The sequence below is a fragment of the Labrus bergylta genome, chromosome 17 (assembly GCF_963930695.1).
Source record: "Labrus bergylta chromosome 17, fLabBer1.1, whole genome shotgun sequence".
Classification (NCBI taxonomy): domain Eukaryota; kingdom Metazoa; phylum Chordata; class Actinopteri; order Labriformes; family Labridae; genus Labrus; species Labrus bergylta.
In genome coordinates, this window is record NC_089211.1 from 7782504 (window position 1) to 7810052 (window position 27549).

General features: G+C 43.9%; 2 protein-coding genes and 1 long non-coding RNA gene across 3 annotated transcripts in view; 1 reads left to right on the forward strand and 2 right to left on the reverse strand.

Moving 5' to 3' along the window:
* Window positions 1–242: 242 nt before the first annotated feature.
* LOC109995610 (E3 ubiquitin-protein ligase MARCHF3) lies at window positions 243–3649 on the reverse strand. The gene is made up of 5 exons (XM_020649392.3): window positions 3510–3649; window positions 2081–2320; window positions 1540–1744; window positions 1236–1445; window positions 243–1044 (listed from the first exon to the last, which is right to left on the reverse strand). Exons 2-5 carry the CDS (start codon window positions 2140–2142, stop codon window positions 886–888), a joined length of 636 nt encoding a protein of 211 aa, XP_020505048.1. The 5' UTR covers window positions 2143–2320; window positions 3510–3649; the 3' UTR covers window positions 243–885.
* Window positions 3650–8306: 4657 nt separating this feature from the next.
* Window positions 8307–27203, forward strand: slc27a6 (solute carrier family 27 member 6). Its single transcript, XM_020649393.3, has 10 exons — window positions 8307–8907; window positions 11936–12145; window positions 12878–13036; window positions 16704–16828; window positions 18900–19094; window positions 21575–21665; window positions 21756–21954; window positions 22674–22771; window positions 22853–22983; window positions 23953–27203. Exons 1-10 carry the CDS (start codon window positions 8421–8423, stop codon window positions 24127–24129), a joined length of 1872 nt encoding a protein of 623 aa, XP_020505049.2. The 5' UTR covers window positions 8307–8420; the 3' UTR covers window positions 24130–27203.
* LOC136183162 (uncharacterized) overlaps window positions 24560–27549 on the reverse strand; it is a 254481-nt gene continuing 251491 nt past the window's right edge. The window contains exon 3 of the long non-coding RNA XR_010668998.1: window positions 24560–24618. This is a non-coding gene — a long non-coding RNA (uncharacterized lncRNA). The remainder of the gene's footprint in view (window positions 24619–27549) is intronic.

Consider the following 27549-nt stretch of genomic DNA (forward strand, 5'->3'; position numbering starts at 1 on the left):
TGTCGGGGGGTTTGATCCCCAGCTCCTGCAGCCACATGTTTGATGTATCCTTGGGCAAGACACTTAACTCCTTGCTCCTTCTGCTTTGTCAGAGGTGTGTGAATGTGATGGACTCTTTACTCAGCAGCCTCTACTATCAGGGTGTGAATGTGTAGGTGTGACTTGCGGTGTAAAAGCTGTTTTAGTAGTCAGAAGACAAGAAATATACAAGCTCAATTAAAATAAAATCCCCACATCAACTGTTTAGTAGGAAACATTTTATTTAATTAAATTACATCCTCAAACAAATAAAACCCTCACAACATAATGCTTTAATAAAAATACTCTTTGGTATAAATCATGCTCTTATCAAATACTTTAATTATAAATCAAAGAAAAGTGCGAAAACTCTCCATGAACCTCTTAACAGAACAGAATCTGTTAGTGTGCACGGACCTGAACCAGGAGACGACCTTTAATGTGAGCACGAATTCAGATCAAACAAACGACCCTCGTTGATTAGAATTACACGTTAAACTTCACATCAAACACATTTTTACTTTGTTTTATGCCCTGAAGTGTGAAATGTGGGAGCCAGAATATTTCTCCAAGTAGTGAAGATATCAAACTTGGATTCTTTACAACAGCGTATTTCGGCTGTTGCTCCGCATCTCGATCACAGTGCTAAATCATGATCGGTCGATGATGGTCCCTCCTTCATCAGGAGTCAACATGGCCGCTCCATCACCCTGAAGGTGTGTAGGTGTGCTCACAGGTGAGTCAGTCCTCCCTGCGTCTGCTCACAGCCCCATCAGAAGCAGTCAGAGCAGAGTTTAAAGTGCAGATATATTCCCCCCCCCCCACCATCTCCCCCTGTGGGACACAGTCTTAGTCCTGGACTGGGACTCAGACGATGGACTCTTTGGACGGCTGCCTCCCTCTCTGTGAGGACTGTAAAGAGTGACGAGCCGACACCGGGCTGTGTGGGCGGGGCAGCTGGAGGATCACTATCGGATTGGACGTTCTCCACTGGTTGTACAGCCGACAGTGATACCTGAGAGACACCTGAGGGAGACACGGATCACACATTGACACCTCGGTAGCACATGCTGACTCGCAGAACATTTGTGAAGTTTACGGTTAGCTAGCAGGAAGGAGAGAAGAGCGAGGACATCCGATTCTGACCCAGTTTAAATCAGGGTCAGAATAAACCCGTGCAGATCAATGTATGTTTAACAAACACTCATCACACTGACCAGCGTCCAGAAGAGGTAGATGGTGAAGAGCGCCACGGTGAGAGCGATGAGCCCCATGGCCTCCAGTCGGCTGGAGGAGTGGAGATGATCGATGGCACCGCGCAGGCAGAGCCAGCCGGAGACGGAGGCCAGAGGAGTGATGAGGAGGAAACACACCATGTCTCCAAACAGAGTCCGCTTCTCCTGACGCAGGGACCGGTTCTGTAACCACTTCAACAGGGAGGACAGCAGAGTCAGCGTTAAGATCCAACATGATGCTATATGTCTCATATCATACCCCCCACCCCCCCTTCTCCTCCTGTACCTCCAGCAGAGACCTGGACCTCCTCGTCACCGTGAACTGGTACTGGCAGAGCTCGCAGAAGCTGGTCCGTGAAGCAGACAGCCAGTGCTCCAGGCAGCTGCGATGGATGGAGGACAGAGAGCCGGAGCACTCACAGGGCGACAGCAGCTCCTCCTGAGCCCCCCCGTCGTGACAGATCCGACACATGGGGGTCTCTGACATGGAGCTGAAGCAGGGAGAAGAGGAGAACTTAATGGAAGATTCAGCTCTTACCAGCTGCTACTTTTGACCTAGATCTCTAGTGCACGATGTTGTTTCAGGATTCAGCTAAAGTACAGATGAGGCAGAAACATACTGGTGGCTGGTGACCACATACCTGGGGCCACTCAGCAGGAAGTAAACAAGGGGGGAGGATGTGAACAACGGAAGCCCAGGGGGAGTGGTGGGGTAAGTCAAAGAGGGACTCATTTTTCAAAATTCTCCTTAACCACAAATATAAAATCTAAAAAAAAACGAATTTTATTGCCCAGTCAGACATTTTTGTTCATCCAGGAGGACGTACCTCAGTTTGGTGTTTGCGTCACAACCTTCAGAAGTCGTCGGAGGATCCATCTTGCTCAACATGTGCGTGTAACACTGAGGCTGCTCGCTGCTCTCCTCTGAGGAGAACACACACCTGGACTCAGCGACTGGCTCAGACCTTCAGGTGTCATGGGCTGACAGATTCTGGTTCGGTAAAACTCCTGGGATCGGTCGTCATGGTGTCACGGTTGCATGATGGTCGTTACTTGGTGTCTTCCAACTGCAAGAACAACAAGAGAGGTGACGACACTATCAGTAGTGTTACAATCCAGTCTGTGCAGATTGTGCCTTTAATTTTCTGAAATATTATACCTGAACATTTCTCCCCCTCCTCTGAAAATGTCAGTTAACAGAGGAAGTAAAAGTGTCTTTGGACAGGTAAAGGTTTTCACTTGATATTTTTACTTTTAAGCTCCATTTTCTCGTCATAAATTTAACACATCGACTTCAACATGATTCAGTCTGAAGATAATCACATCAGTGCTGATATCCAGAACAACATCTCCTCCTCCAGTGTCATATTACTTTAATGCAATGGTTATACTAGCAGAAAATAGTTGTAAAAACAACTACAGATTATTTTTTAACCCCATTAAATTAACTAGTTTCACAGTTGATGTGAAACTAGGCTGTTGCTAAGCAACCCGGACATTCTATTCTCCTGTTGGTGTCCATGGTTACCACAGAGCAGCTCCTCTGTAGTATGAACCTTTACTTGAACGTGATCATGAAACCAGTGACGTCAGAGTCTGTCTGAGGTTTCACATGATGAATACAGAAAAACTCTGTCAGCTGGAAATGTTCTTTAAAAGTATTCAGAGCTCCTGTATGCTGAGGAGGGATACATCATCATGTGAAAAGTCCCAGTGATGCCTCCTGTCACTCATGAAATACCTTTTACTTGTCCAATCAGATTGCTAGGAAACTAACTGTTGTATAAAAACAGATATCATAGTGCATCCACTTTACTCTTCATTAATTATTGTATGTAATCTGTTAGTTTGTTAGGTCTGGTAACTACAGAGAAGCACTCGTTCAGACACTTTCCGTTTTCAACTTCTGTTGTAGCCCAGACAACCGCAGACGGCTGAAAGTCTCCAGTTAACACGGTCACTCTTTACACCATAACACCGGGTAAGCTATTAGCTAACTAAACAGTAAACTATATTAGCGCAACACTGGTTAGCGTGTTACTGTGTTCACATACATAAGACGATAATACTGCTATAATATAACATTATATGTCGTCTCCCTTTAAACATACAGCAGCATCATGTTGATATGACTCATGAGGCACCAGGCAGGAACTTGAACATGTAAACACACACACAGGAAGATAAAGCAGGCCTCTCGAGCGACCCACACCTTTCATTTAATTCTGTCACGAGGCACACACCGACCAGTATTACCTTTATTCAGAACTCTTCAGTTTGAAACGCCGATTAGAGTCTTCTTCTGTTTTCAACTCTGCTAACAAACGTGAACTTCCGCCTTGAGCTAAAAAAAAAAAAAGAAGAAGCGTTGTTCGGTTCAGCGGCACAAATAGATATTATGTCCTTGAACACATCTTGAAGGCACATCCTCTCGGTAGGTACTTTTCAAAATTTCACCAAACTTAAAAAAAAACTGGTAATAACTAGCTTTTTAGTAAAAACATCCCATGTTTGCCCAGGATTACAGCTACTCTAAAGTTTATGACGGTGAAACGTGTTGTGGGCAGACACGGACTGGCGGGAATCCTTGCCTGTCAGGCAAAAGTCAGGGCTGATCACAACATCGCGTCTACTCCCTGACCAATCTCATCATGTTATGTCCTCCCTGCTTTAAAGGAATGACATCATAACAAAACACGTTTTAAAAACTTTAACATGATTTAATTTAATACAGCTGGAACACATTTATTTGAAACTATTTAGATGAATAATGGAGGGATTTAATTGTTTTTTTGCAGTTGGTCTTAATGTCCCTTTATTCATAAAACGCTGTTTTATCGAAATAACGAGATAATTTGCCTTTTTTTCCAAAGATATCAAACTTATTGTCCTCCTGATTTTGTGCTAATGTATCTCCCCTAAATAGTTTAGTATCAATTACTCATTCATAAATCAAGCGGTCTTGCACACTTAAATTATAAGTCATTGTGTATTAAAAAAAACATTTGGAAAAGGTTTTGGAGCCAGAAATAAAAGTCTTTCTGTTGGTACGGTTGGTACCCAACTTTTTTTTTAAATTAAGAGAAGGACATTATAATTTAAGAGGGTCCTGTTCGAAACATGTAGAGCGAGAGTCAAAGTTTATGTGTCAGCTTCAGTGATCAGTTGAAATTGTGGGGTTTCAAAAAAAGCTTACAATGTAAAATGAAAAAGATCATTTAGGGATAATTTAGAGTAAATGTGGGAGCGCAATAAGGAAATTCAAACTCTTTGTTATTTATTTCCCTACAGAGGGGCTTTACTTCCTCCTAACTGCTGCAGACACATTGAGAGAAGTCAGAATGAAGACAATGACGAAATGAAGACTCGCACTCACACCACTGCTCCATACTGGGAAAACCCCACAACAAGTTATGAGTGTTAAGATCATAAAGGTACTTGTCTCCTAATGGATACTTGTCGTCGTCGTCCCCCCCCCCCCTCCACCACATCTCAGCCTAACAGGATTGCGCCATATTCCTGGTGAAGGATGACGGGGAAGCGGAGCTCGGGTGAGGTGCCCCCCCCCCCCCACCACCACACTGGGCAGTAGCTCTACCTCCCACTACTCCCTCATTTTCACGAGGGACGAGAGGAGAGGAAATGTAAAGACAAACAACCCCCTGTTGTCATGTTTTTGTAGTTCTTCAGTTCAGCACAAGGTGGAGCTAGAGCACAACATCTTGGAGTCCTGCACGACAGTTAATCATTTTAGGAAACATTGAAGACCCCAGAGTCCGAGTTGATCACCACAGGAATGTGAAGTATTTATCCGACTGAATGTTAAACGTCAACACTCGATACGAGGCTCAACATTTAAAAAGCGCTGTGGCTTTGTGTCCTATCGCTGTGCAGTTTTAAGATAATGTATCATATTTGTTCACATGACTGTTTTAGATTTCCCTCACCAATATTTCCCGTAGAGAGAAGAAACGGAGAGAAAGTGAAGGACGAGAGCGCACTACAGAACCAGGAAGAAGGCCAGATGAAACCAGATGAGGTGACCGTTTCTTTCTCACAAACGAACATTTTTGAGTTTTAAAGGTCAAAAAGGTGGAAATCCAGTTGATCTCATTTTTCTTTTTCCTGCATGCAGTGAGATGTGACGTGCGGGATGGAGCTGTGATGTCACAGAGATTAAGTTACGGGACGCTGATGGAGTGTCTAATGTACTGAGGCTTCAGTCCTCAAAGTGGGCGGCTTGGGTTCAAGTCCGACCTGGGTTTCCTTTCCCGCATGTCATTCCCAGCTCTCTCTCTCTCTCTCTCTCTCTCTCTCTCTCTCTCTCTCTCTCTCTCTCTCTCTCTGTAGGGACTTGGTATGGGAATTGGTCCGGTGCGGACCAGGTGGAAGTTGGTCTGGTAGCTGGAGAGGTGCCAGGTCACTTCCTGAGCACTGCAGAGGCGTCCTTGAGCAAGGCACCGAACCCCTAAGTACACCCCCCCTTCTCATTCTGACATCTCTCCATTAGTGAACGTCCACAGGATCCTGTTTGTGCATGTGTGTGTGTGTTTCAGCCTGTGTGTGTGTGTGTGTTTCAGCCTGTGTTTCAGCCTGTGGCGAGGACGTCTCTTGTGGTTTCTGTGATCTGATTGGTTACAGGTGTCTTCACATGTCTATGCTGTGGTCAGGTGTTCGCTGGTTGAGTGTGCTGTTTCAGTGGCAGTGTGTAAAAGTGAACACACACACACACACACACACACACACACACACACACACACACACACACACACACACACACACACATGCTGATGTAGAGAAGTGTGTGAGGCCTTTTGTCAAGTGTTAGCGATCTTAAAAAAACTCCAAGAGCTCGTGTTTGTTCTCACTTTGTAAACCTGCATTTTTTAAATATTTGGACTCAAAATGTTGTTGACTTTTCTCTAAACTTTAGCAGGAACAGTGTCTGTTTGCTTTCCCGTGTTTTCCTTCTCTCCGTGCCGGTTTATTTGAATAGAGTCTGCTCCGTCAGTCTGTGGAGGAGGAAGAAACCTCTCCTCTCATGCCCTCATGACTTTGACTTTACTCTTTTATTCATTCATCTTCCTCTGAGCGCATCAGGGCGGTTGGGGGTTCGGTGCCTTGCTCACAGGCGCCTCGGCAGTGCTCGGGGAAGTGTCCTGGCACCTCTCCAGCTACCAGACCATCTTCCATGTTATGGTCCAAATCGGGACCGGCGACCCTCCAGTCCAAGCGGACTGAGCTTCTGCCGCCCCAAATCTAAATATCAGAGCCCTGGAGGTGACAGGGATATGATTATTTTTAAACCAATACACACCTCTTTCTATTTCACACACTCCTTTTATATTATTTGTAATTTGCATTTTATTTAAATACAGTTGACCCCTTTTAGCAACTTGCACGTGCGTCTATATTTAAACACATTTGTAGGAGACATTTTGTGTTTATCGTTGGCATGTTTTATAATTAGATTTATCTGAATATATTATTTTCCAGTAGGGACACTGAATGCACAGGGGTGTATATATATATATATATATATATATATATAGTAGCACAGGTGACAGGAAAGGGAGGGCACAGGTACGGGGAGCACAGACAGTTCTCACCAGACCGGCATTCATGTTTCAGACCAGCACTCAGACAAACTACAATTCATTCATTCTACTGGCTACGCTTCACTGGAAATGGTATGTTTTTTTTGTTCTCTTATCTTCATCAAGTCACTTCAATAAACCTTCAACTCAACTTTAATAACGGCTGGAAAATCATTGTTTGCATCTGCGTAAGACTTCACCCCTACCTGAGTATTAATGGCATTAATTGGAGCAAAGGAAAAAATTGGAAAATTGCCATTAGAACATTTTAACCATATCCCCACGGCAGCCATATTGCCATGACGTCACTCTCATGGTGTAAAGTCCTTTTTGAAAATGGATGATGTTGAAGGTGTTTTGGCATTTGTGTGGTTCAACTAGTTGTCACAGCATAAAATGCATCATAAAAATAATGAAATTTCACTCAAGTTTAAATTTCAGCCGCTTGGGAGGAAGAAAAAAATGACATTTCTCCTCCCTTTAATAACTGCCCCTCCCTTTGTGTGTGTGTGTGTGTGTGTGTGTGTGTGTGTGTGTGTGTGTGTGTGTGTGTGTGTGTGTGTGTGTGTGTGTGTGTGTGTGTGTGTGTGTGTGTGTGTGTGTGTGTGTGCGTGTCTCTCCCTCTCTGTTTATCTGATTTTTCAAACTGAAAGCGCCTCATTGGACCCGCCCACTCGTCTCCATAGCAACGGTCACATGACACATGGCTCTACATGAAAACACTGACAAGATACCTAAGACAAACTCGGACATACCGGAAGTGTACGAGTGGGCCTTTCTAAATAAAATGCTTTACTCGTGTTGTGTTTTTATCACAGGCGTGCTCATGAGTGGATCGCTTTCACCAATAAAATACGTTTATTTATAGGTTTATTTGTCCTAATCTATTGTGACTGATTAAGGCAGGGGACATGGTGTCATCGTGCTTTATCCTAAAGAAGGGTCGTCTTTTTTAAAGATTTATTTTAGGGCTTTTATTTTAGAGACAGGACAGTGAATAGAGTCATACATCAGGGAGAGAGAGAGAGAGAGAGAGGGGGGGGGGGGGGGGATTACATAGGATTTGAGGACCGTGGGTTGCACGAAATAACCACTTGGTCACCGGAGTCCCAAGAGAGGGACTGAACATTACATTCATAAATTTATGATCAGCAATAAAATCATTGTTTTATTGGTTTCCAAAATGTCAAGTTTCCCTTCACAGAAAGGCTTCAAGACTTTCTTATATCATTATACTTTTGTGTAATGGTAAATACATGAGGCTATTTCATAAGTGTTGAATTTGTATATTATTGAATCCCTAAGAGGACATCAATCAATCAGTTAATTACTCCATATTTGTAAACAAACCTAGAAAACACATCCTCAATAACAATGCTCGCTTTTATTTTGAAGGCGCACGCCTCATGTTCCGGCGTGTAGCTGCGTGTTTGTGTACTTGTGTGTGTTGTAATAGAGTTGGCTTACATCACTCGTGCAGTGTGACTTTATTACCTGGACATGATGCCCCGTGGAGCGCAGTGAGCAGCGCAGTCTGCACCGACACCTCCCGCTCCTCTCCGCCGCTGACATGACGCTGTCTCTGGGATGGTTCTCCGCCGTGTTCGCGGGCTTCTTCTCCGCTCACGTCCTACAGAGACTCTGCTTCCCGTACTTCTGGAGGGACCTGCTGTTCCTGCTCAAGGTGGTACGGTACGGAGTGACGCTCGAGCTCTTCAAAGTGACATCCCGCGTGCGCACGGTGCTGGACCGGTTCATCCAGCAGGCGCAGCGGATCCCGGACAAACCGTTTGTTATCTACGAGGGCAGCGTGCACACGTACCGGGACATCGACAGGCGCAGCAACAGGTTCGCTCAGGTGTTCCTGGATGAGCTGAAGTTAAAGAAAGGGGAATGTGTCGCGCTCCTGATGAGCAACGAGCCCGACTTCCTGTGCGCGTGGTTCGGTTTGGCGAAGGTGGGCTGCTCGGTGGCGTTTCTCAACACCAACATCAAGTCCAAGTCTTTACTCCACTGCTTCAACTGCTGCGGAGCCAAGACCCTCATCGTGGGCTCAGGTAAAGACCGGCCGCACCAGGCACCTGCTGCACCGCACGTCACTGTGTCGTCACAGCAGAACACCTGAGAGGCTTCAGCGCGCGCGCTTCATCTTTGAGTTTTAATACTTTCGCCACAATTTAATATATATATATTTTTAAAGATTTGTTTAATAGGAAAACATAAAACTTTACAAGCAAAGCCACTGTCAACATGAACATGTTGTGGTGTGTTTCAAACAGACACAAAAACATATAAATAAATAATAATGATAAAAAAACTAAACAATACATGAATAACCAGAGAAAATCTAGATGTTTGAAAAAGATGTTGATTGTTGTACAGTGTCCTTGTGTCCTGAAAGGCGCTTATAAATAACATTTATTATTATTATTAGATGTATATACTTAAATAGATTTAGCAAGTGTTCTTCCAATACACCCCTATATCAATTAGGCAATTCTATGTAGTCATAATATAAGTATATTACAACTATACTAATAATAATACAGCATCAATAATTGTTGTAACAATAATTACAATAATAGTATGTATGCAAAGTAATGATTGAGAAAGAAATAACCCAATTTAATAATTTAACTTAAAAAAATAACTTTATTGAACTTCTGCTCCGTGTGAGGTCATCAGTAATACCTGACGTTAGGGCTACAACAAACGATCATGTTCATCATCGATTAATCGACTATTATTTATCGATCAATCAGTTCATTTATTAGTCGACTCCTGCAAAGCAGCACTGAGTTGGAGTTGACATGTAGTCACCAGATTTTTAAACTTTGATAAGATTCTTGTAAAAATCAAACGATATTGATACCATGGCAACAAAAATGTAAAGTCCTAAACCTCCAACATCGAGTCATTTGTTGTTTTTAATGATCAAAAAGTTACGTTATCTCTAAACTGCACAAACAAACTTTGATGTACTGAAATGTGGCCGGTGCATTTATGAGACTGTGCTCTCTCTCTCTCTCTCTTTTTGGAAGTATGACTTAAGATCTGCTGTTTACTATCATTTTTAAAAAAAATCAAGAGATTGGTTTGTTTTAAAACAGTGGTTCCCAATGTGAGGGTCGGGACCCCCAGGGTGGTCACAAGATGCCTTAAATAATTTAAAATAATGCAAGATTGTATATTTTGCCCATTACTGCAAAAATAGGAAAACAACTTCAAATAACTCCATAATTAACCCATGAGCTGTTATCATTATAATCATTCAGGGAGATGAAAATGAGAAATAGGTGGCTGTGGCTCGGTCGTCTCTCAACCGGTAGGTCGAGGGTCGAGGGTTCGTTCCCCAGCTCCTGCAGCTACATGTCGTTGGCCAAGACACTTAACCCCGAATTGCTCCTGCTGCTCGGTCAGCGGCGTTTGAATTTTACCCATTTACCAATTTCTCAAATTGTCAGTCTGCTGCTACGTCACCTGCACACCTGAGCATAGGCGGTAATCACAGCCACAGGCGGCGAGAAGACGGGACAGGAAGTCAGGAATCAGAGGAGGCTGCACAGTTTTTCAACCGTACGCGTGCAGGATTTTTGGGTGCTATCGTGTTTAGTGACTTGTCTCATGTCACTGCAGTATTTAATATTTACATGAAGACCTTTAGAATCGCACAAAGTGAACTTTCCACCACAGATTTTTATGAATCGGCTTCTCACACGACAACTTCTCTCAGAGCTTAAAGGAGACTTTGCAGCTCGGGGCTGAAGCTGATGCTCATTTTCCAGATGAATCGATGATGTCTGCTAGATAAAACATGTTCCTATAAACGGATGCAAACTGTGATTCAGGGTTTTTAAAGAGTTTAAGAGGACATCTTAAAGGTGTCGTTCTGTCCTCGACCTGAAATGATTTCAGTTTAGTGTCAGAGACGAGGAGAGAGACGTTCACCTCGACAAACCTTCACTCTGACTGTTGACAGATTCTCTGAAGTGTCGGGGATTCTTTGACAACAAATCGATGAATAATTGCATCTTTTCATTTCAGAACTCTGCAGAAAACTAGCTTTTATATCCGGCCCGATCAGTCAGATACAGTTTTTTATATTTAATTTTAATGCAGAAAGGTGGAGCTCAGAGTCCTGTCAGGTCGCTTCTCTTCAGGTCTGATCTGTTGAGCAACCTGAGGGATTGCTCAACATGGGAGACGACCTCGACCTCCTGCTTTCATAAGAACAATGCTTTCCAGCTGTATGTTTCTGCTGTGAGCGAGTGAGGAGGAGGAGGAGGACTTCATTGACTCTCCTCCCGTGTGTGAGTGGGGGATTCCTGCGTCTCCACTTAATAAGATTCACCACGCTGCAGCCATGTGACGGCTGATCATTGCTCAGCACACAGACGTGATGCTGGTCAGAGGACGCTGTCCTCACTGCAACCCGCCACCGTCAGACACATTCAGGGAAGAAGTCTGATAACAGCCGAGCAGCTGCCAAACGTAAACAGGATGTTCTTCTGTTAATGACCGTTTGGGGGAAAACGCTGCATTCAGGTTCCTCCTCCTCGGATCCTGGATTTGACTGTGGAAGGCGTTCTTCTGACTGGTTGTGAAATGTGACACATCATAGTTGAGCTAAAAGTTGATGTGCAATTTGTCAATTGATAAACATTTTTAAGCATTAACAAAACATTTTGCCGCCATGTTATAATAATAATATAATAACGTTTATTTATAAAGCACTTATCAAAACCAACGTCACAAAGTGCTTTACAGAAAAAAGAAAAATCCCAACACAACAATAAAATCCGATTAAAAAAGTATTAGTATGTTCATGGTGAATAAGTCGGCAAGTCTGGCACCAAATTCTTTTTGGAGTTTCCAATTTGTTGTCCGACTTGAGGAGGCGTTCTCGGCTTTTTCCAACTCGGAAACTTGTTTTTCCGATGTGTCAGACATCACATGAATGCAGCATATGCCTGGTGGACGCAGTGCCTGAAGTAAAGTTTTAATTGGAAGAATGACTAAAAAGGGGAAATAAAACTGGATATGTTTCCGTTCATTTGATTACATCTTGTTTGTCTCATGTCTCAGACTTGTTGGACACTCTGGACGGCATCCTGACCACGCTGCTGGACGACAGCATCCGGGTGTGGGCCGTGAAGAGCCACAGCGAGCACACGCAGGTGAACACGCTGCTGGATAAAATCGACGCCGCGTCTGATGAGCCTGTACCTGCAGCGCTACGAGCCACCACCTCCCTCAAATCCCCCACGCTCTACATCTTCACCTCGGGGACCACAGGTTTGTTTATGTCCTAACCTATAAATCTACACATTTCTATTTTCATCTGTAGTGCCACACAGACTCTATGACCTCTGACCCCACACACCCCGTCTGTATCCACTCAGCATGACCTGACTTCTTGTTAAACTTTTTTAACGCGCTTGAACTTTCCCGTCGGGTTATTCCCAACCTTTACAAAAATCAATGAAGAGTCATTTCTTAAAAGTGTTCTTAAAAACTTCGACAGAAGGTCACAGCGTCATAAGGTTTTTTATTCACACTTCACAAACAGTTGAGATTCAGTCCGAGTTAATCTGTTTAAGTGAGCGTGAGATTAGCCTTTACTCAAAGACACTAAAAGTCTGTTTGAATTCGGAAACTCCTGCTCCGGCTTTGACTCCCGCTCGATCGGATGTCATCACTTTCTCCATCACAAGGACGTGAACACTGATGTGACCCCGAGGAGCGGCGTTTACATCCGCTTTTTACAACACACTTTTAAAAAAATGCAGCTGGAGATTTTAAATCGGAGTGAAACAGAAGGCGGGGCGGGTGAAAGGGACGTCAGGCGGTTTGATTTGACCTCAAATGACTGATTTCACAGGAATAAGAGTTTCTCTCTCTTTGGGAACTCAAACTTTTAGTATATTAGTGAATTATGAAAAAGCTGAATTTTTAAGAACGAGTGACGCCTTGCAGCTCTGCAGAGTAAAAGGACTTTTAGTAACACAGTGTTTCTTGTGTCCTCAGGTCTCCCTAAAGCCGCAGTGATCACCCACCTGCAGAGCCTGAAGGCAGCTGCAGGATTTTGGGCGTTTGGGGTGACTGAAGACGACGTGATGTACGTCCCTCTGCCGCTCTACCACAGCGCCGCTTCTCTGATCGGGATCGGAGGAACCATAGAGCTGGGTAAGAAGACTCGCAGCATCTCTATATGATGTCTCTTTTTTTGCCTTTTTGTGTAACATTTATTTGCATCTTAATAGTTAGCAGAATTAGCTGTTGGCAGCTCTTGTTTGCAGTAGATTTACCGTCAGACATCACAAGAATTATCACGTCTGCACTCCTGAAAATGTCTAGATCATTTCAGGAGGACTGCTCTGGAGATTCTCCTGACCTGGTTGTTCACACATGCACCTCACAACGGGAGACTATTGGTGCGGTTCACTTGTCTGTTTTGACTCAATGAAAAGTTCAGTTTTTAACTTAAAGTCGCCTGAAGAAAGCAAACTTTGACTCCTTTTTCTTTTCTTTCTGGGAATGACGGCTCAGCTTAATTGCGGCTCTTAAAGAGACTCTGATGAGATGATGATGATGATGAAGCGTTTGTGCACATTAGCTCCATACCGCCCTTCACTTTACGCAAAACCTGCAGCACAGGTTAGCTGATTTGAGATGAATGGGGGAGGAAATTTGCAGGTAAAGGTCTGAAGTTTGACGGGACGTCCTCCACCTCGAGCAGGTCTGACTCATTCTGTCAAGTTTTCATCACTTGTGGAGGGAAAGTGAGTCTGGATTATGAGTGGATGGGTAGCAGGTAGACAGGTTCAACAGGTGTGTCTTATGAGGGAGGGACTGTCCCACACACACACACACACACACACACACACACACACACACACACACACACACACACACACACACACACACACACAGAAATCCAAAAGAATCTGCAGAATTTATGTAAACTAGGGATGTGACGATACTCGAGAGACACGAGACTGTACACCATATTGAGTACTGATCCTAGCTAACAGGTCATCAGACTGGGACCTGGTACTGATCCTAGATAGCAGGTCATCAAACTGGGACCTGGTATTGATCCTAGATAACAGGTCATCAAACTGGGACCTGGTACTGATCCTAGATAACAGGTCATCAAACTGGGACCTGGTACTGATCCTAGATAACAGGTCATCAAACTGGGACCTGGTACTGATCCTAGCTGGGACCTGGAAGTTCATGGAGAAGAAGAGGAGACGTGTTGATATGAAGGGATGGATGTGGACCAGCTTTGTGTTTCAGCTCACTGACTTCATTGTTTGATACCCAGAAGAGATTTTCTTGGCAGACCGGTCTCCGGTGTGTCCACAGAGACTGACTATGTGAGCCCTTTGAGGAGCCGGCAGCTTAATGAGGCTTCAGAGCGCCATGGACACTGGAGACTATTATGGAGAATATAATTATGTTACGTCATCGTTGTTGTTACCCTTCAGCGGTTCGAACCTTCACGTCGTGTGATAAAAAAGTTTTTTAACTGCAGCTCAGCGATCGATCAATCTTTGGATTTTTTTTTCCCACTGTTACTAAAGTTTACGAGTTCAACGTCCTCCGATACTCAGAAAGACTGAGCTAACAAACGCAGGCCGGTGTCCTCGAACTGGTTCAGATAGAAGTGATTGTACCCGACCTAAAAAGCCTCTGCATGTTTCTAATAAGCTCCACGAGCAGAAACGTGCTCAAACTAGGATCAATATTGGAGATGCTATATCGAGAGACGCTCTCTATAATGTTTAGAATTTGGACTGCAGTACCCATTTTAAACACTAGGTTTCATACATGCAGTTGCAAGAAAAAGTATGTGAACCCTTTGGAATTTCCTAGTTTTCGGCATAAATTGGCCTTAGAATGTGTTCTGATCTTCATCTAAGTCACAACAATAGACAAACACAGTCTGCTTAAACTAATACCACACAAACAATTATATGTTCTCATGTTTTTATTGAACACAACATGTAAACATTCACAGTGCAGGGTGGAAAAAGTATGTGAACCCTTGGATTTAATAACTGGTTGACCCTCCTTTGGCAGCAAGAACCTCAACCAAACGTTTTCCTGTAGTTGCAGATCAGACCTGCACAACGGTCAGGAGGAATTTTGGACCATTCCTCTTTACAAAACTTCAGTTCAGCAATATTCTTGGGATGTCTGGTGTGAATCGCTCTCTTGAGGTCATGCCACAGCATCTCTATCGGGTTGAGGTCAGGACTCTGACTGGGCCACTCCAGAAGGCGTATTGTCTTCTGTTGAAGCCGTTCTGTTGTTGATTTACTTCTGTGATTTGGGTCGTTGTCCTGTTGCATCACCCATCTTCTGTTGAGCTTCAATTGGTGGACAGATGGCCTTAAGTTTTCCTGCAAAATGTCTTGATAAACTTGGGAATTCATTTTTCCGTCGATGATAGCAATCTGTCCAGGCCCTGATGCAGCAAAGCAGCCCCAAACCATGATGCCCCCTCCACCATACTTCACAGTTGGGATGAGGTTTTGATGTGCTGTGCCTTTTTTTCTCCTTCCAAACAACTCAACTTTGGTTTCATCTGTCCACAGGATGTTTTGCCAGTAGTGCTGTGGAACATCCAGGTGCTCTTTTGCAAACTTCAAACATGCAGCAATGTTTTTCTTGGACAGCAGTGGCTTTCTCCGTGGTGTCCTCCCATGAACTCCATTCTTATTTAGTGTTTTACGTATCGTAGATTCGTCAACAGAGATGTTAGCATGTGCCAGAGATTTGTGTAAGTCTTTAGCTGACACTCTAGGATTCTTATTCACCTCATTGAGCATTCTGCGCTGTGCTCTTGCAGTCATCTTTACAGGACAACCACTTCTAGGGAGAGTAGCAACAGTGCTGAACTTTCTCCATTTATAGACAATTTGTCTTGCCGTGGACTGATGAACATCGAGGCTTTTAGAGATTCTTTTGTAACCCTTTCCAGCTTTATGCAAGTCAACAATTCTTAATCGTAGGTCTTCTGAGAGCTCTTTTGTGCAAGGCATGGTTCACATCAGGCAACGCTTCTTGAGAGTAGCAAATTCAAACCTGAAGTGTGTTTTTTATAGTGCAGAGCAGCTTTAACCAACACCTCCAATCTCGTCTCATTGATTGGACTGCAGGTTGGCTGACTCCTGACTCCAATTAGCTCTTGGAGAAGTCATTAGCTTAGGGGTTCACATACTTTTTCCACCCTGCACTGTGAATGTTTACATGTTGTGTTCAACAAAAACATGAAAACATATAATTGTTTGTGTGGTATTAGTTTAAGCTGACTGTGTTTGTCTATTGTTGAGACTTAGATGAAGATCAGAACACATTTTATGGCCAACAAGGTTCACATACTTTTTCTTGCAACTGTAGATACATTCACAGTGGGTATTTTGTTTCAGGGTTATTGCACAGCGATAGTTCTGACCCTCTGTGCCTGTTCAGCATTCATCAGAGGGGGCGGCTGAAGCTCAGAGATAGAGTGGGTCATCTCTAAACTGGAAGGTCTGGTGTTCAGCCATAAGTGTGTGAATGTGAAGGTGTGACCTGCGGTTTAAAAGCGACTCAAGTCCAATTGAGTGACAGTCTGGGGGAAGGAACTGTTGTTGTGTTGGGTTGTTTTGGTGTACAGTGATCTGTAGCGCCTACCTAAGGGAGGAGTTTAAAGTTTGTGCCCATTGTCTGACTGGGACCAGTCCTGGACGGAAGCCAGGTCGGCACCAAGGGTTGTTTTGTGATAAACCTGCACCCCATCTAAATAAGACGAATATGAAAACACTTTGACTTTAACGTTTTCTTGTTTGTTGTGTCACAGGAGCGACCTGCATCCTGAAGAAGAAGTTTTCAGCTTCACATTTCTGGAGCGACTGTCAAAAACACAACGTGACCGTTTTCCAGTACATCGGGGAACTCTGCAGATATCTCTGCAACCAGCCTCAGGTGAGCTAACGTTTAGCATTCTGCTGTTGATGCACAATTATGTTATATTAATAAATATCAGGTTTTATTCGACCGAGAGACCACACACCCACAGTTTGAAGCAACAATTCCACATACGTGCACAAGATCTCACAGAAACTTATGCAATCAAACGTGATTTCAGAAGGAGGATGATCGACGTTGTCAGCTGGCGTGCAGTAAAAAAACAAAAAACCTGAAAAGAAAATGACCTAGAAGACGGTAGAGGTGCCTTATATTTGCTGCCATGTTTGTGAGCTGTGAAAGAACGCATCATCCGGCTGGTGACGCTCTCCGGTCTGCTCGCTCTCATTGGCTATGGCGATTATTGCGTCGGAGGCAGACCGATCTGAAGTCTTAATTATCAAACATATCTGATATTTAGGATCCCAGATCAGGAGCAGTAAAATAATCATCGTGACACTTCATGCTTTAGGATCATTTTGACAAATAATCAGTTGAGACAAGCTGTGAATCAGGCCACGGCCCCTGACGGTTGTGGGGACAAATAGGGCCAAAATCCTCCACACTCTGACTACACACAATCCTCATCACACTTTGTCTTTCATTTGAAGATGAATGCTCAGAAATGAATGAAGAACATCTGAAATATGACAGCCATGAAACACTGATAATTTAGAGACGCCATCTTTAAAATAGAAGTCTGATCGACTATATAAATGCTCTTTACAGGACGATGAAGAAACAACAAACCATTGCTCTTTAAGAGAACTAAACGACTCGTGACTTGACATAAAAACAAGCCACACGGCATGAAGAAGTGGTTGAGACTTGAAGAGTGACAGAGGGAGTTGGAGCACAGAGTCTTTACAGCAGATTCTTTCTCCTCTTACAGTCGCAGCTACTCGTGAATAATTTGAGACAGAAGACAAGCAGGGGCTTTGTTTTAGTGTTTGCATCCTCCGTTGGTGGACAGAGACACACACACACACACACACATGTACACACATGTACACACACAGAGACTGCATCTACAAACTGAGACATGTACTGTATGCACACATAGACATTCACACATACAGAGACACGTGTGTTCAGAGAGAGAGACTTGCTTGTATGTATGCACACACACACAGACACAAGTGTACACACACACACACACACACACACACACAGACGCATGTACACATACACACACACAGACACAGACACATGTACACACACACACACACAGACACATGTACACACACACACACACACACAGACAGACATGGCCACGGAGACACACATACGAATGCAGAGACACTGAGACATGCTTGCACACACTCACATTGAAATACATGCACACACACACACACGGAGTGAGGGCAGAGGTCGTCTTCATTGGACTCAAAGTCCTCTTTGTCTCTGTTTTCTCTCTCTCTTGTTATTCAGCTGTGTGGGCGAGTTTGGGGGGGGATGTCATGGACTGTCCTCTGTTTTGATTGGTAAATTAAACATGTAGACACGTACAACACATGAGCACTTTTTCACACCGTTTAGTATGTGCACACAAGCGTGAGGATTGATTTCTGTCGGCGTGCGTGCGGTGATCAATGTGCAAATATGAAAACAAACGCCCTCCTGAGGACATGTAAACAACCAGGAGAGACGAAAGATTGTTTCAATAATATGAAAGCATGAATTATAAGATAATGTTCAGTACAGCTGCTTTTATTTGAGGCACAAAATCAAACACAGAAACTAAATTAAATCTTGAGATTTGAAGGTTGAAGATTCTTAACTGTTTGTATTTTTATTAAAGGAGCAACATGTAACTCTGACACCTAGTGTTTAAAATGGGTATTGCAGTCTAAATTCTAAACATTGTAGAGAGCTGTCTCCCCCCGCCCCCTCCTCTCTAGAGTCCATGCTCACTCAGGTCACCATGTGGTGGACACTGAAGCTTCAGTGTTTATCCAGCTCTGCATCGGTCTGTAAACCTTTCTGCGTTCTAACCTCTCTCCATTTTTCAAAAGCAAAAAGGTATTTTCTGATTGGAAGCATTTAAAAATCAGGAATAATAACCTCCTCACGTCCTACCTCTCTACAGTCGGATCGGGATAAGGATCACAAGGTGGTGATGGGCGTGGGCAACGGGCTGCGGCCGGACGTCTGGAGGGAGTTTCATAGTCGCTTTGGAAACATTAAAATGTGCGAGGTGTATGGCTCGACTGAGGGAAACCTGTGCTTCATGAACCACATCGGAAAGATCGGGACGGTCGGACGCTCCAACTTCATCTACAGGGTGAGAGATCGATTTTATCTCTGTGTCTTTATCCTGCTCACTCTCACAGGAAACGTGTTTAAATGTGTTTATTTTAACGCTTCTCGATGACTCATAACTTGTTACTTACATTTATAGGCCGAGGTTTTTGTCACTCTCAGCTACAGTTGTCGCTCATGTCGGTCTAAGGGGCGCAGGTGTGCAACAGAAAAGAAAAAAAGTGCTCCCTCCCCGGTCCAAAAACGAATTAAACCCAAAGACGATGTCTAAACCTGACTCCCTAACTTTAAATATGGGGTCAGTAGAAATGTTTGTTGCAGTTTGTAAACACGACATTCAAACTGGGCCCCTCCCCCTCCTGGGCTCATCCCCCCCAGAAGCTCCGCCCCCTGCAGGACGTAGTGTGTACGTTTACTGCTTGTACCTACACTGCAAGCTAACGCACACTAGCACAAGCTAACCACCGGTGTTTGTCACCTGCCTGTCCAACAGGAAGTAGACCAACTCCACGTCCACGGGTAAAAGACAACACAAAGTTCACCCTCCTTTTAGAACAAGCTTTATCTGCTTGGTGTTTCTCCTCACTGTGATTATATTTTCTCTTCTTTGCTGCTATGTCCACATCCGTCAAATTCACTGAATTGTATCCACTCCTAAACTCACCTGCTGCGCTGTCATTGGCTGGAGGAAACACACCAGCTCCGCCCAGAAACGTCCCGAGTCAACCAGAACAAAGCAGAACAGTAAAATCCAGTCAGAGGACAGAGTCTCTGCAGACACAGACACCAGCACACATGTACGGAGGCCCAGAAGGGACGATGGAGCAGCTTCAATTTAGGAGAAGTCTGTATTTTATTTTGAAGGAACAAGCTGCTGACTCTGAGAGAGAGGCATACATCGTATTTATGACCCAGATTCTCTAAACACAGACACCTGGAGGACTGTGTGGACTGGTGGTGGGGGGAGGGGCGTAAACAGATTAGAGGAGATCTGCAGGTCATGTATTATCCGGGAAGTTTAGAGTGCCCTCCTTTTAAGAGGGTCTCTGAGGGGTCAACCCTCGACCCTGGACTCAGTGTCATGAAAACCTGTTGCCTGCACGGGTCAATCTATGAATATCCAACACATCTAAAAATATGATGCATGGAGCAAAAACAACCTCTGTAACTTTTGACAGTAGGTATCGATAATTCATTAACAATCTCAGGAAAAAAGAAATACAGAATCCTTCAGTTTGATACATATCTAATATTTTCACTGATTTTAATTTTGCCTGGTCCACACAAAATCGTCATTTTTTTTCTAAATGAACAAGAGCACTACAGTGCATCACAATCCAGTTCTATAGAGTTCAAAATGATCCGGAAAATGTGATAAAAACAAACATTTGGAGAAACTTTGACGTCGTACTCCGCTACAGTTTGATCAACTATCAGAACTGCGCCCTCTCTGAAACTGACGAGTCATGACACGGCTCCGATGACTCGGCTGAATCTCAGAGAGAGCCTGCCAAACCTGAAGACGGAGCGGCGGGGCTTAGTGTGTAAGTCTGAGAGCGGGGTTAAGAGGAGCAGCGTCTTCAGAGGTTTTATCTCCAGTAAAGCTCGTGTTAATCAGAGGAGTTACAAAACACAAGCTTCATGTGATTAGAGTTAAACAACTCTAATCTCTGACCAACGCTATTCTTAGACCGTTACAGAAGTGAAGTTATAAAAACATCAGTGTTACAGCAATCCGGCTTTAGACAACAGGAGAATCAGGTGTATCACATCGTCGGGGACCTGCAGGGAGAACAGGAGCAACAACGGAGACACGCTGTATATATGAGAGAGGGGACGTGATGCTAAAAACTGAAACAACTGCATGAACAGCGCAGACGGTCTGCAAGTCAGAAACGCTTAAAATAATAAATAAATTAATAAAAACTTCAACAGAAGTGCTAAGGCCCCATGTCCACCTAGCGTTTTTTTCTGAGCACCATCGTCCTTTTTCAATTATTTTAAATGAGTAGAGAGCGGCCGGCTGGAGAAAAGGTGCAGCGCCCAGCCATCAGCGGCGTTGACGTCACCGGCGCTCTTTTCCAAATGTATGATATTCCCCGTAGTTTTAGCCTCCTACAGATCGTGTCTTGTACCCACGTCCTCCTCGCTCCGTGTCTGAAAAAAGATCTCAAATATAAAACATGCAGTAAAAAGTAACGGAGCAGTGTCGGTCATACAGCGGCCGTTATCAACACACAGTTGTCATAGAGAGGACGGACATGCAGCGCTTCATGCAAACACTCCAGAGTGCACAGCCAGCACTTTTCTGCCTGGAATAAAAGCATGCTGAACACGGGGTCTAAGTTGGTCCTGTAGCCAGCGTTAGACTCAGCGGGAGTTTTATTTAGTAATCAAATGACCTGAAGGTTAAAATAGAATGTTTTTAAAGTTTCTGATGTGTTCGAGCTTTCATTCCTGTATCTGTTGTATTCATATTCCTCGTTTGAATGTTTCCTGCAGCTCCTGTTCAAGTACGACCTAGTGAAGTACGACATGCTGCGAGACGAACCCGTGAAAGATCCGCACGGATTCTGTCAGCGCGTGGAGCAAGGTCAGAGGAAGGTCATCGTCTCTTTCAGGGGTCGTTTTTGTTTTTTCTTTGAGATGTATTTCTGACTCTCTGCTGTGTGGCTCCTCTCAGGTGAGACGGGTCTGCTGCTGTCGAAGGTGAGCGCCATCAGCCCGTTCTTCGGCTACGCGGGCAGCAAACAGCTGACGGAGAAGAAGCTGATGAGGGATGTGTTCGCCAAAGGAGACGCATACTTCAACACTGGAGACCTGATGTCTGAAGAACAGGAGGGCTTCATCTGCTTCAGAGACCGAGTGGGAGACACATTCAGGTACGGTCAGTCGGGGGCTTGAGAAGTCTTTATTGCAGGGACCAATCACGCGGCTGCATCCGCCACGAGGTGATGATGTCAGAGAGGATGGAGAGACCGCAAACCTGAGACTAATTAGTTACACCAGGTTCAGTCTCTTTTTTAATGTTTCTGCAAGAAAAATAAACATGCTCACAGCTTTAATTTTTATGTCATCGACGTCAAGTATGTTTACCTGCTGTGCACTCGCAAACCTAGTGTTTAAAATGGGTACTGCAGTCCAAATTCTAAACATTGTAGAGAGCTGTCTCCCCCCGCCCCCTCCTCTCTAGAGTCCATGCTCATGCAGGTCACCATGTGGTGGACACTGAAGCTTCAGTGTTTATCCAGCTCTGCATCGGTCTGTAAGCCTTTCTGCGTTCTAACCTCTCTCCATTTTTCAAAATCATCTCCAATATTGATCCTAGTTTGAGCACGTTTCTGCTCGTGGAGCTTATTAGAAACATGCAAAGGCTTTTTAGGTCGGGTACAATCACTTCTATCTGAACCACTTCTCTTGCCCGCTTCCATCACTGCAACACCTGTTGGTTTGACCTGATAACTGCTCTCATATCTGGCAAACCGAGGGGTGTCCAAAACGGCCGTGTGTCTGTGTGTCCTGACTGAGGGTTTGTAAACTGTCTGATGTAACACACAGTTAGACCGTGGGGATATAAATGAGGATGTTCCTCTGCGTTTAGGTGGAAAGGTGAAAACGTGGCGACGACAGAAGTGGCGGAGATCGTGGGTCAGATGGATTTTATACAAGAAGTCAACGTGTACGGCGTGGAAATACAAGGTATGGGAACAGAAAATAAAGACATTCACAGGTCGTTTTAAAAGTACACAATAAGATAATGATCTGATCTTTTTTTAACAGGACATGAGGGCAGAGCAGGGATGGCGGCCATGATTGTTCGACCCGGTTTTACCTTCGATGGAAAGAAACTGTTCGATCATGTGACGAGGGAGCTCCCGGCGTACGCCCGCCCACTCTTCATCAGGCTCCAGGTGAGAAACACGGACGCACACTGCGGCTGCTTCCTGACTTTTCTTTGACTCGATTTGTATTTCTAGTTCAGTCTGTGTTTCCTTACAGTTGCGATGTTTGTTCTCTCCGATGATCTAAATCACGTGCAGTGTCAGGAGATCTGAATGCTGATTGGTTCTCGTGACACAGCGTCGAGCAGATTTGAGTCTCATATTGAAAAGTGTGATTTTTAATCGGTCGTCAGCTGAACTTTACTCCAGATAATAGAGATCAATAAATCACTGTTAGGTCACAGCTGATTGGTTACTTATTAGTGTTGATATCGCTCCGCCTGTTTTCTTAATGTCCACACAGACTGTTTCTCCAGTGCACGCTAAAGCCTGCTCATACGTGATTGGTCAGCACGGCTCGGACTACAAATGTACTACAAACAGAAACCAGAACTCTACCCATGCTGATCAAGCCATTAATTATTATGTTTTTTTAAATTACAATTAATCACATGCTATTTTTTTGGTGTTGGTCATGACTTGATGTCACCAAAACCGGCCTTGGTCTCGACATGCCTTTGTCTTGGTCTTGACCCGATCTCGCCCTACCTTGGTCTTGGTTTTGACTCGGTCTCGCCATGCCTTGGTCTTGGTCTTGACTCGGTCTTGACATGCCTTGGTCTTGACTCGGTCTTGACCTGCCTTGGTCTAGGTCTTGACTTGGTCTCGACATGCCTTGGTCTTGGTCTTGACTCAGTCTTGACCTGCCTTGGTCTTGGTCTTGACCCGATCTCGCCCTACCTTGGTCTTGGTCTTGGTCTTGGTCTTGACTCTGTCTCGACCTGCCTTGGTCTTGGTCTTGGTCTTGGTCTTGGTCTTGACTCTGTCTCGACCTGCCTTGGTCTTGGTCTTGTCAAAACCCTTTAACAAATGTTATTTGGATGCTATTTTATGATTTCCTGTGTTTTCTGCTGATTCTTTTTCTGATGTGTGTCTCAGGAGGAGATGGAGATGACGAGCACGTACAAGCAGCAGAAGTTCCAGCTGGTTCAGAGCGGTTTCAACCCGTCGACAGTCCCTGATCCTCTTTTTGTTCTGGACCAACAGCAGCACTTTTACATTCCTCTGACTGACACAATCTACCAGAGCATCATCAGCGGGGAGAGGAAACTATAAAACTCTGAGTGTGTGTGGATATGCACAATCGTTAGCTTTTTAAATTAAAACCAGTGGGCAAACAATCATGTTTATAATGAACTAGTCTGAATGAAAAGCCGTCGACTGAATAATAAACATCACAAGAACACGTTAGAAGTCATAATCCTGAGATATTCTGTTGAATAAATACGCTCTGTAGATTGATACGCTCTACATATCAATGAGAAATATTTTTCAAATGTAACAAAAATCAGTTAAAGGAGCAATATGTAACTCTGTCACCTAGTTTTTAAAACGGGTGCTGCGGTCCAAATTCGAAACATTGTAGAGAGCTGTCTCTCCCCCTAGAGTCGATGCTTATGCAGGTTGCCATGTGGTGGACACTGAAGCTTCGGTGTTTAGCCAGCTCTGCACTGGTCTGTCAACCTTTTCTGCGTTCTAACCTCAAAATCACTTCTATCTGAACCACTTCTCTTACCCGCTTCCATCGCTGCAACACCTGTTGACCTGATAACTGCTCTCATATCTGGCAAACCGAGGGGCGTCCAAAACGGGCCGTGGGGGGGGCCTTAAGACCGCCTACCTACTCTGGTCCAAACAAATCCAGATCATTCAGGACCAGAATCTAAAGTTAGAAGGAGGACATACTGGCTGCTGCATTGTTGTCCGAGAAGCCAGCACTTCAACACAGCATGTTTCCTTAATGTCTGATCATATAGTAAGATCACTTTATCATTTCACTCACTACACATCTTACATGTTGCTCCTTTAAAGCTGATATTAAAGTTAGCGTTTTGAGTATTCAGGTGTTTGAAGTTAAGTCAGATGTAAATGACTTTATAAATGACTTAATTTAAAATAATAATGAAGGACGTTAGATGTATTTAAAGTAGCATTTGGAGCTCTCTGCATTAACAGAGTTTTATCAGGTAAATTCAGCGCTTCACTTTGATGACAACGGTCCAACATGAAGCTCATTTAACGGAATAACTGCAAAGTTTACAGGCTTTTAAAAATCAACCAATGACATGAATACGATCTCTTTACTCTCCCGGGTAAGGTGCCTAAAAATGTAAATTCTGGTTGGTGTTTTTTGTTTTGGATTTTGAAAATTTCAAAAAAATCAGAGAATTGAAAAAGACCAAGTACTTTGAGTTTTCTGTTGTATCACTACACTGATTTACACAAGTGTTCCTCAAAGTTGAGGCTTTATTAATAAGAGCTTACTGCTCGTTAAAAGTGTTTAAAAGGAGTCAAACTTCAACATGAGATACTATTTAAACTTTAGTTCTTTTATCTTTAATTCTCGGCCAGATTTGAAATATTCTGGGATCTAAAGCATCCAAGCGGTTATGTCGTGCGCTCCATGTGCAGAGACTGAAGTCTGGCTGCGTCCCTTTGCTGCATGTCATCCCAGAGACTGAGAGGTCAGCGGTAGCTCCACACACACACACACACACACACACTCTGAAGACAGTACAGAGGGGGGATCACTTCTTCCCCTCATTACGCCTCCACAACATTCAGATTAAGGCGAAACGACACGGGCCGTATATATCGCGCCTTGATTCCTTCAGCCTTCAGAAAGTTCCTCTGCTGGAAGGATATAAACCTAAGGTCGTTTTGTAAACATCGAAATACAAGAACAATCCTTTAGATTGCACGTTAGCACATGATGACATTTAAAAGTCTTTAAACTCTGCAGTTAGTCCTTCAAGGGAACACGGAGCTCATCTTAAAGTGCCTTAATTAAACCAGAACTCGTGGATTCATCAAGGATTAACTGCGCTCTTTATTACCGGGTCAGTTTCATCGTTCATGAAAGTGAAGATTCACAGGCGTGGTTAGTTTCGTAGGAACAAATGCTACGTACGAACAAATGCTACGTACGAACAAACGCTACGTACGAACAAATGTTGCGTACGAACAAACGCTATGCACAAACAAAAGCTACGTACGAATAAACGCTATGTACGAACAAACGCTACGTATGAACAAACGCTACGTATGAACAAACGTTTCATAAAAAACAAACGCTATGACGCTACGTACAGACGTCGTCATCCCATGTCGTCATGGAATATTCACTTGATTTTAATCCATCAGATTTATGAAACGCACACAATACGACCACCAATCACGGCACGCTCTCTTCAATGTCGGCTCTAAGTTCACTTTAAAACAAGCGTAGCGTTTGTTATCGTGATGTTATTCCGAATATAAATGCCATAAAGTGCCCAAGCGTTTGCTTGTTTTCACACCGGTTCTCTTTGATGCTGTGAATCTTCTCATTTCCATTCTTTATTTATTTATTTAGTTTTCTTTCAGCGGAGATTTCAACAATTTCCAGACGTCTCCGGCTCAGACTGTTAGCGTCACTCAGGGGCGTGTCCAGACTTTTTTTTTACTTTTACAATGTTTTGGTCCCGATACTTCACCAGTTTGTTAATTTCAAGTCAGACAGAGTGCATTACTTTGCACCTCCATTCATCCATTTTCTTCTGCCTGTCCGCCTCTGACGGGGCAAATAGCCAATCACAGTTTCAGATTTTCAGGGGGGAAAATCAGATATCTAGGGGGGCCCGTGCCGCCCCTTAGGACACGCCCCTTTCTTCATATTAAACATGGGATCAGGGCAGAGCTGAGATTTCAACCACCGGCCACGATAAGCTTCCTGTTTCCTCAGTGTGTGTGTTTACATGATTGATGTGAGATCTCTGAATATGTCCACAGATCTCTGACCAGATGAAACCAGAGCGCTAGATCTGTAAAGTTTGACTTTACGGGAACACATTTAAAAAACGTCGGAGATATTGAAGAGCGGCTGTTGATTCGAGTCCTGAGACCCGTCATTGTTCTGCTGCGAGGACGTGATGAACTGAAGGACTCAGAAGGTTAAATTCACTTCTATGTGTTGTAGGATTGTAAGAATATAAAAACGTGTTGCATACAAGATGAATGTTTATTAAACATTTCTCTCATTTAGAAGTTTTGTTATCGTTCCTGTCTGTTAAAGAAGTTCAACTGTTTCTCTGAACGTACAGAAAATATGTTTTTAGAGAAATAAAAAACAAGCTAAATGCATTCTCGAACCCTTCCTCTTTTTTATTGACTCTGATATGAACTATTGACCCGTTGAGAGGAACCTGTTCAGCTCCTGCTCCTACTCTCCTGGCTCCTGAGGTACTCTGAGGGGCGTACGTGCACCGTGATCTGTCAGACAAGAGCTGATCTAACTAATGGTTCGTGGTGCGTTCATATGGTGTTGGACACAGATGCGCCTTTTTCAAACTTAGAGGCCGAGCGGTTAGTGTGAGGGTTAGTAGAGGCGCTGTTTGTCAATTGTCAAGGCAGGCAACCGCTTGGTGCCGCAGACCAGTATAGGGAGCTCCGGAGGGCTGACAAACTGTGAACCAAAGCAGCGGTCCAAAATATGCA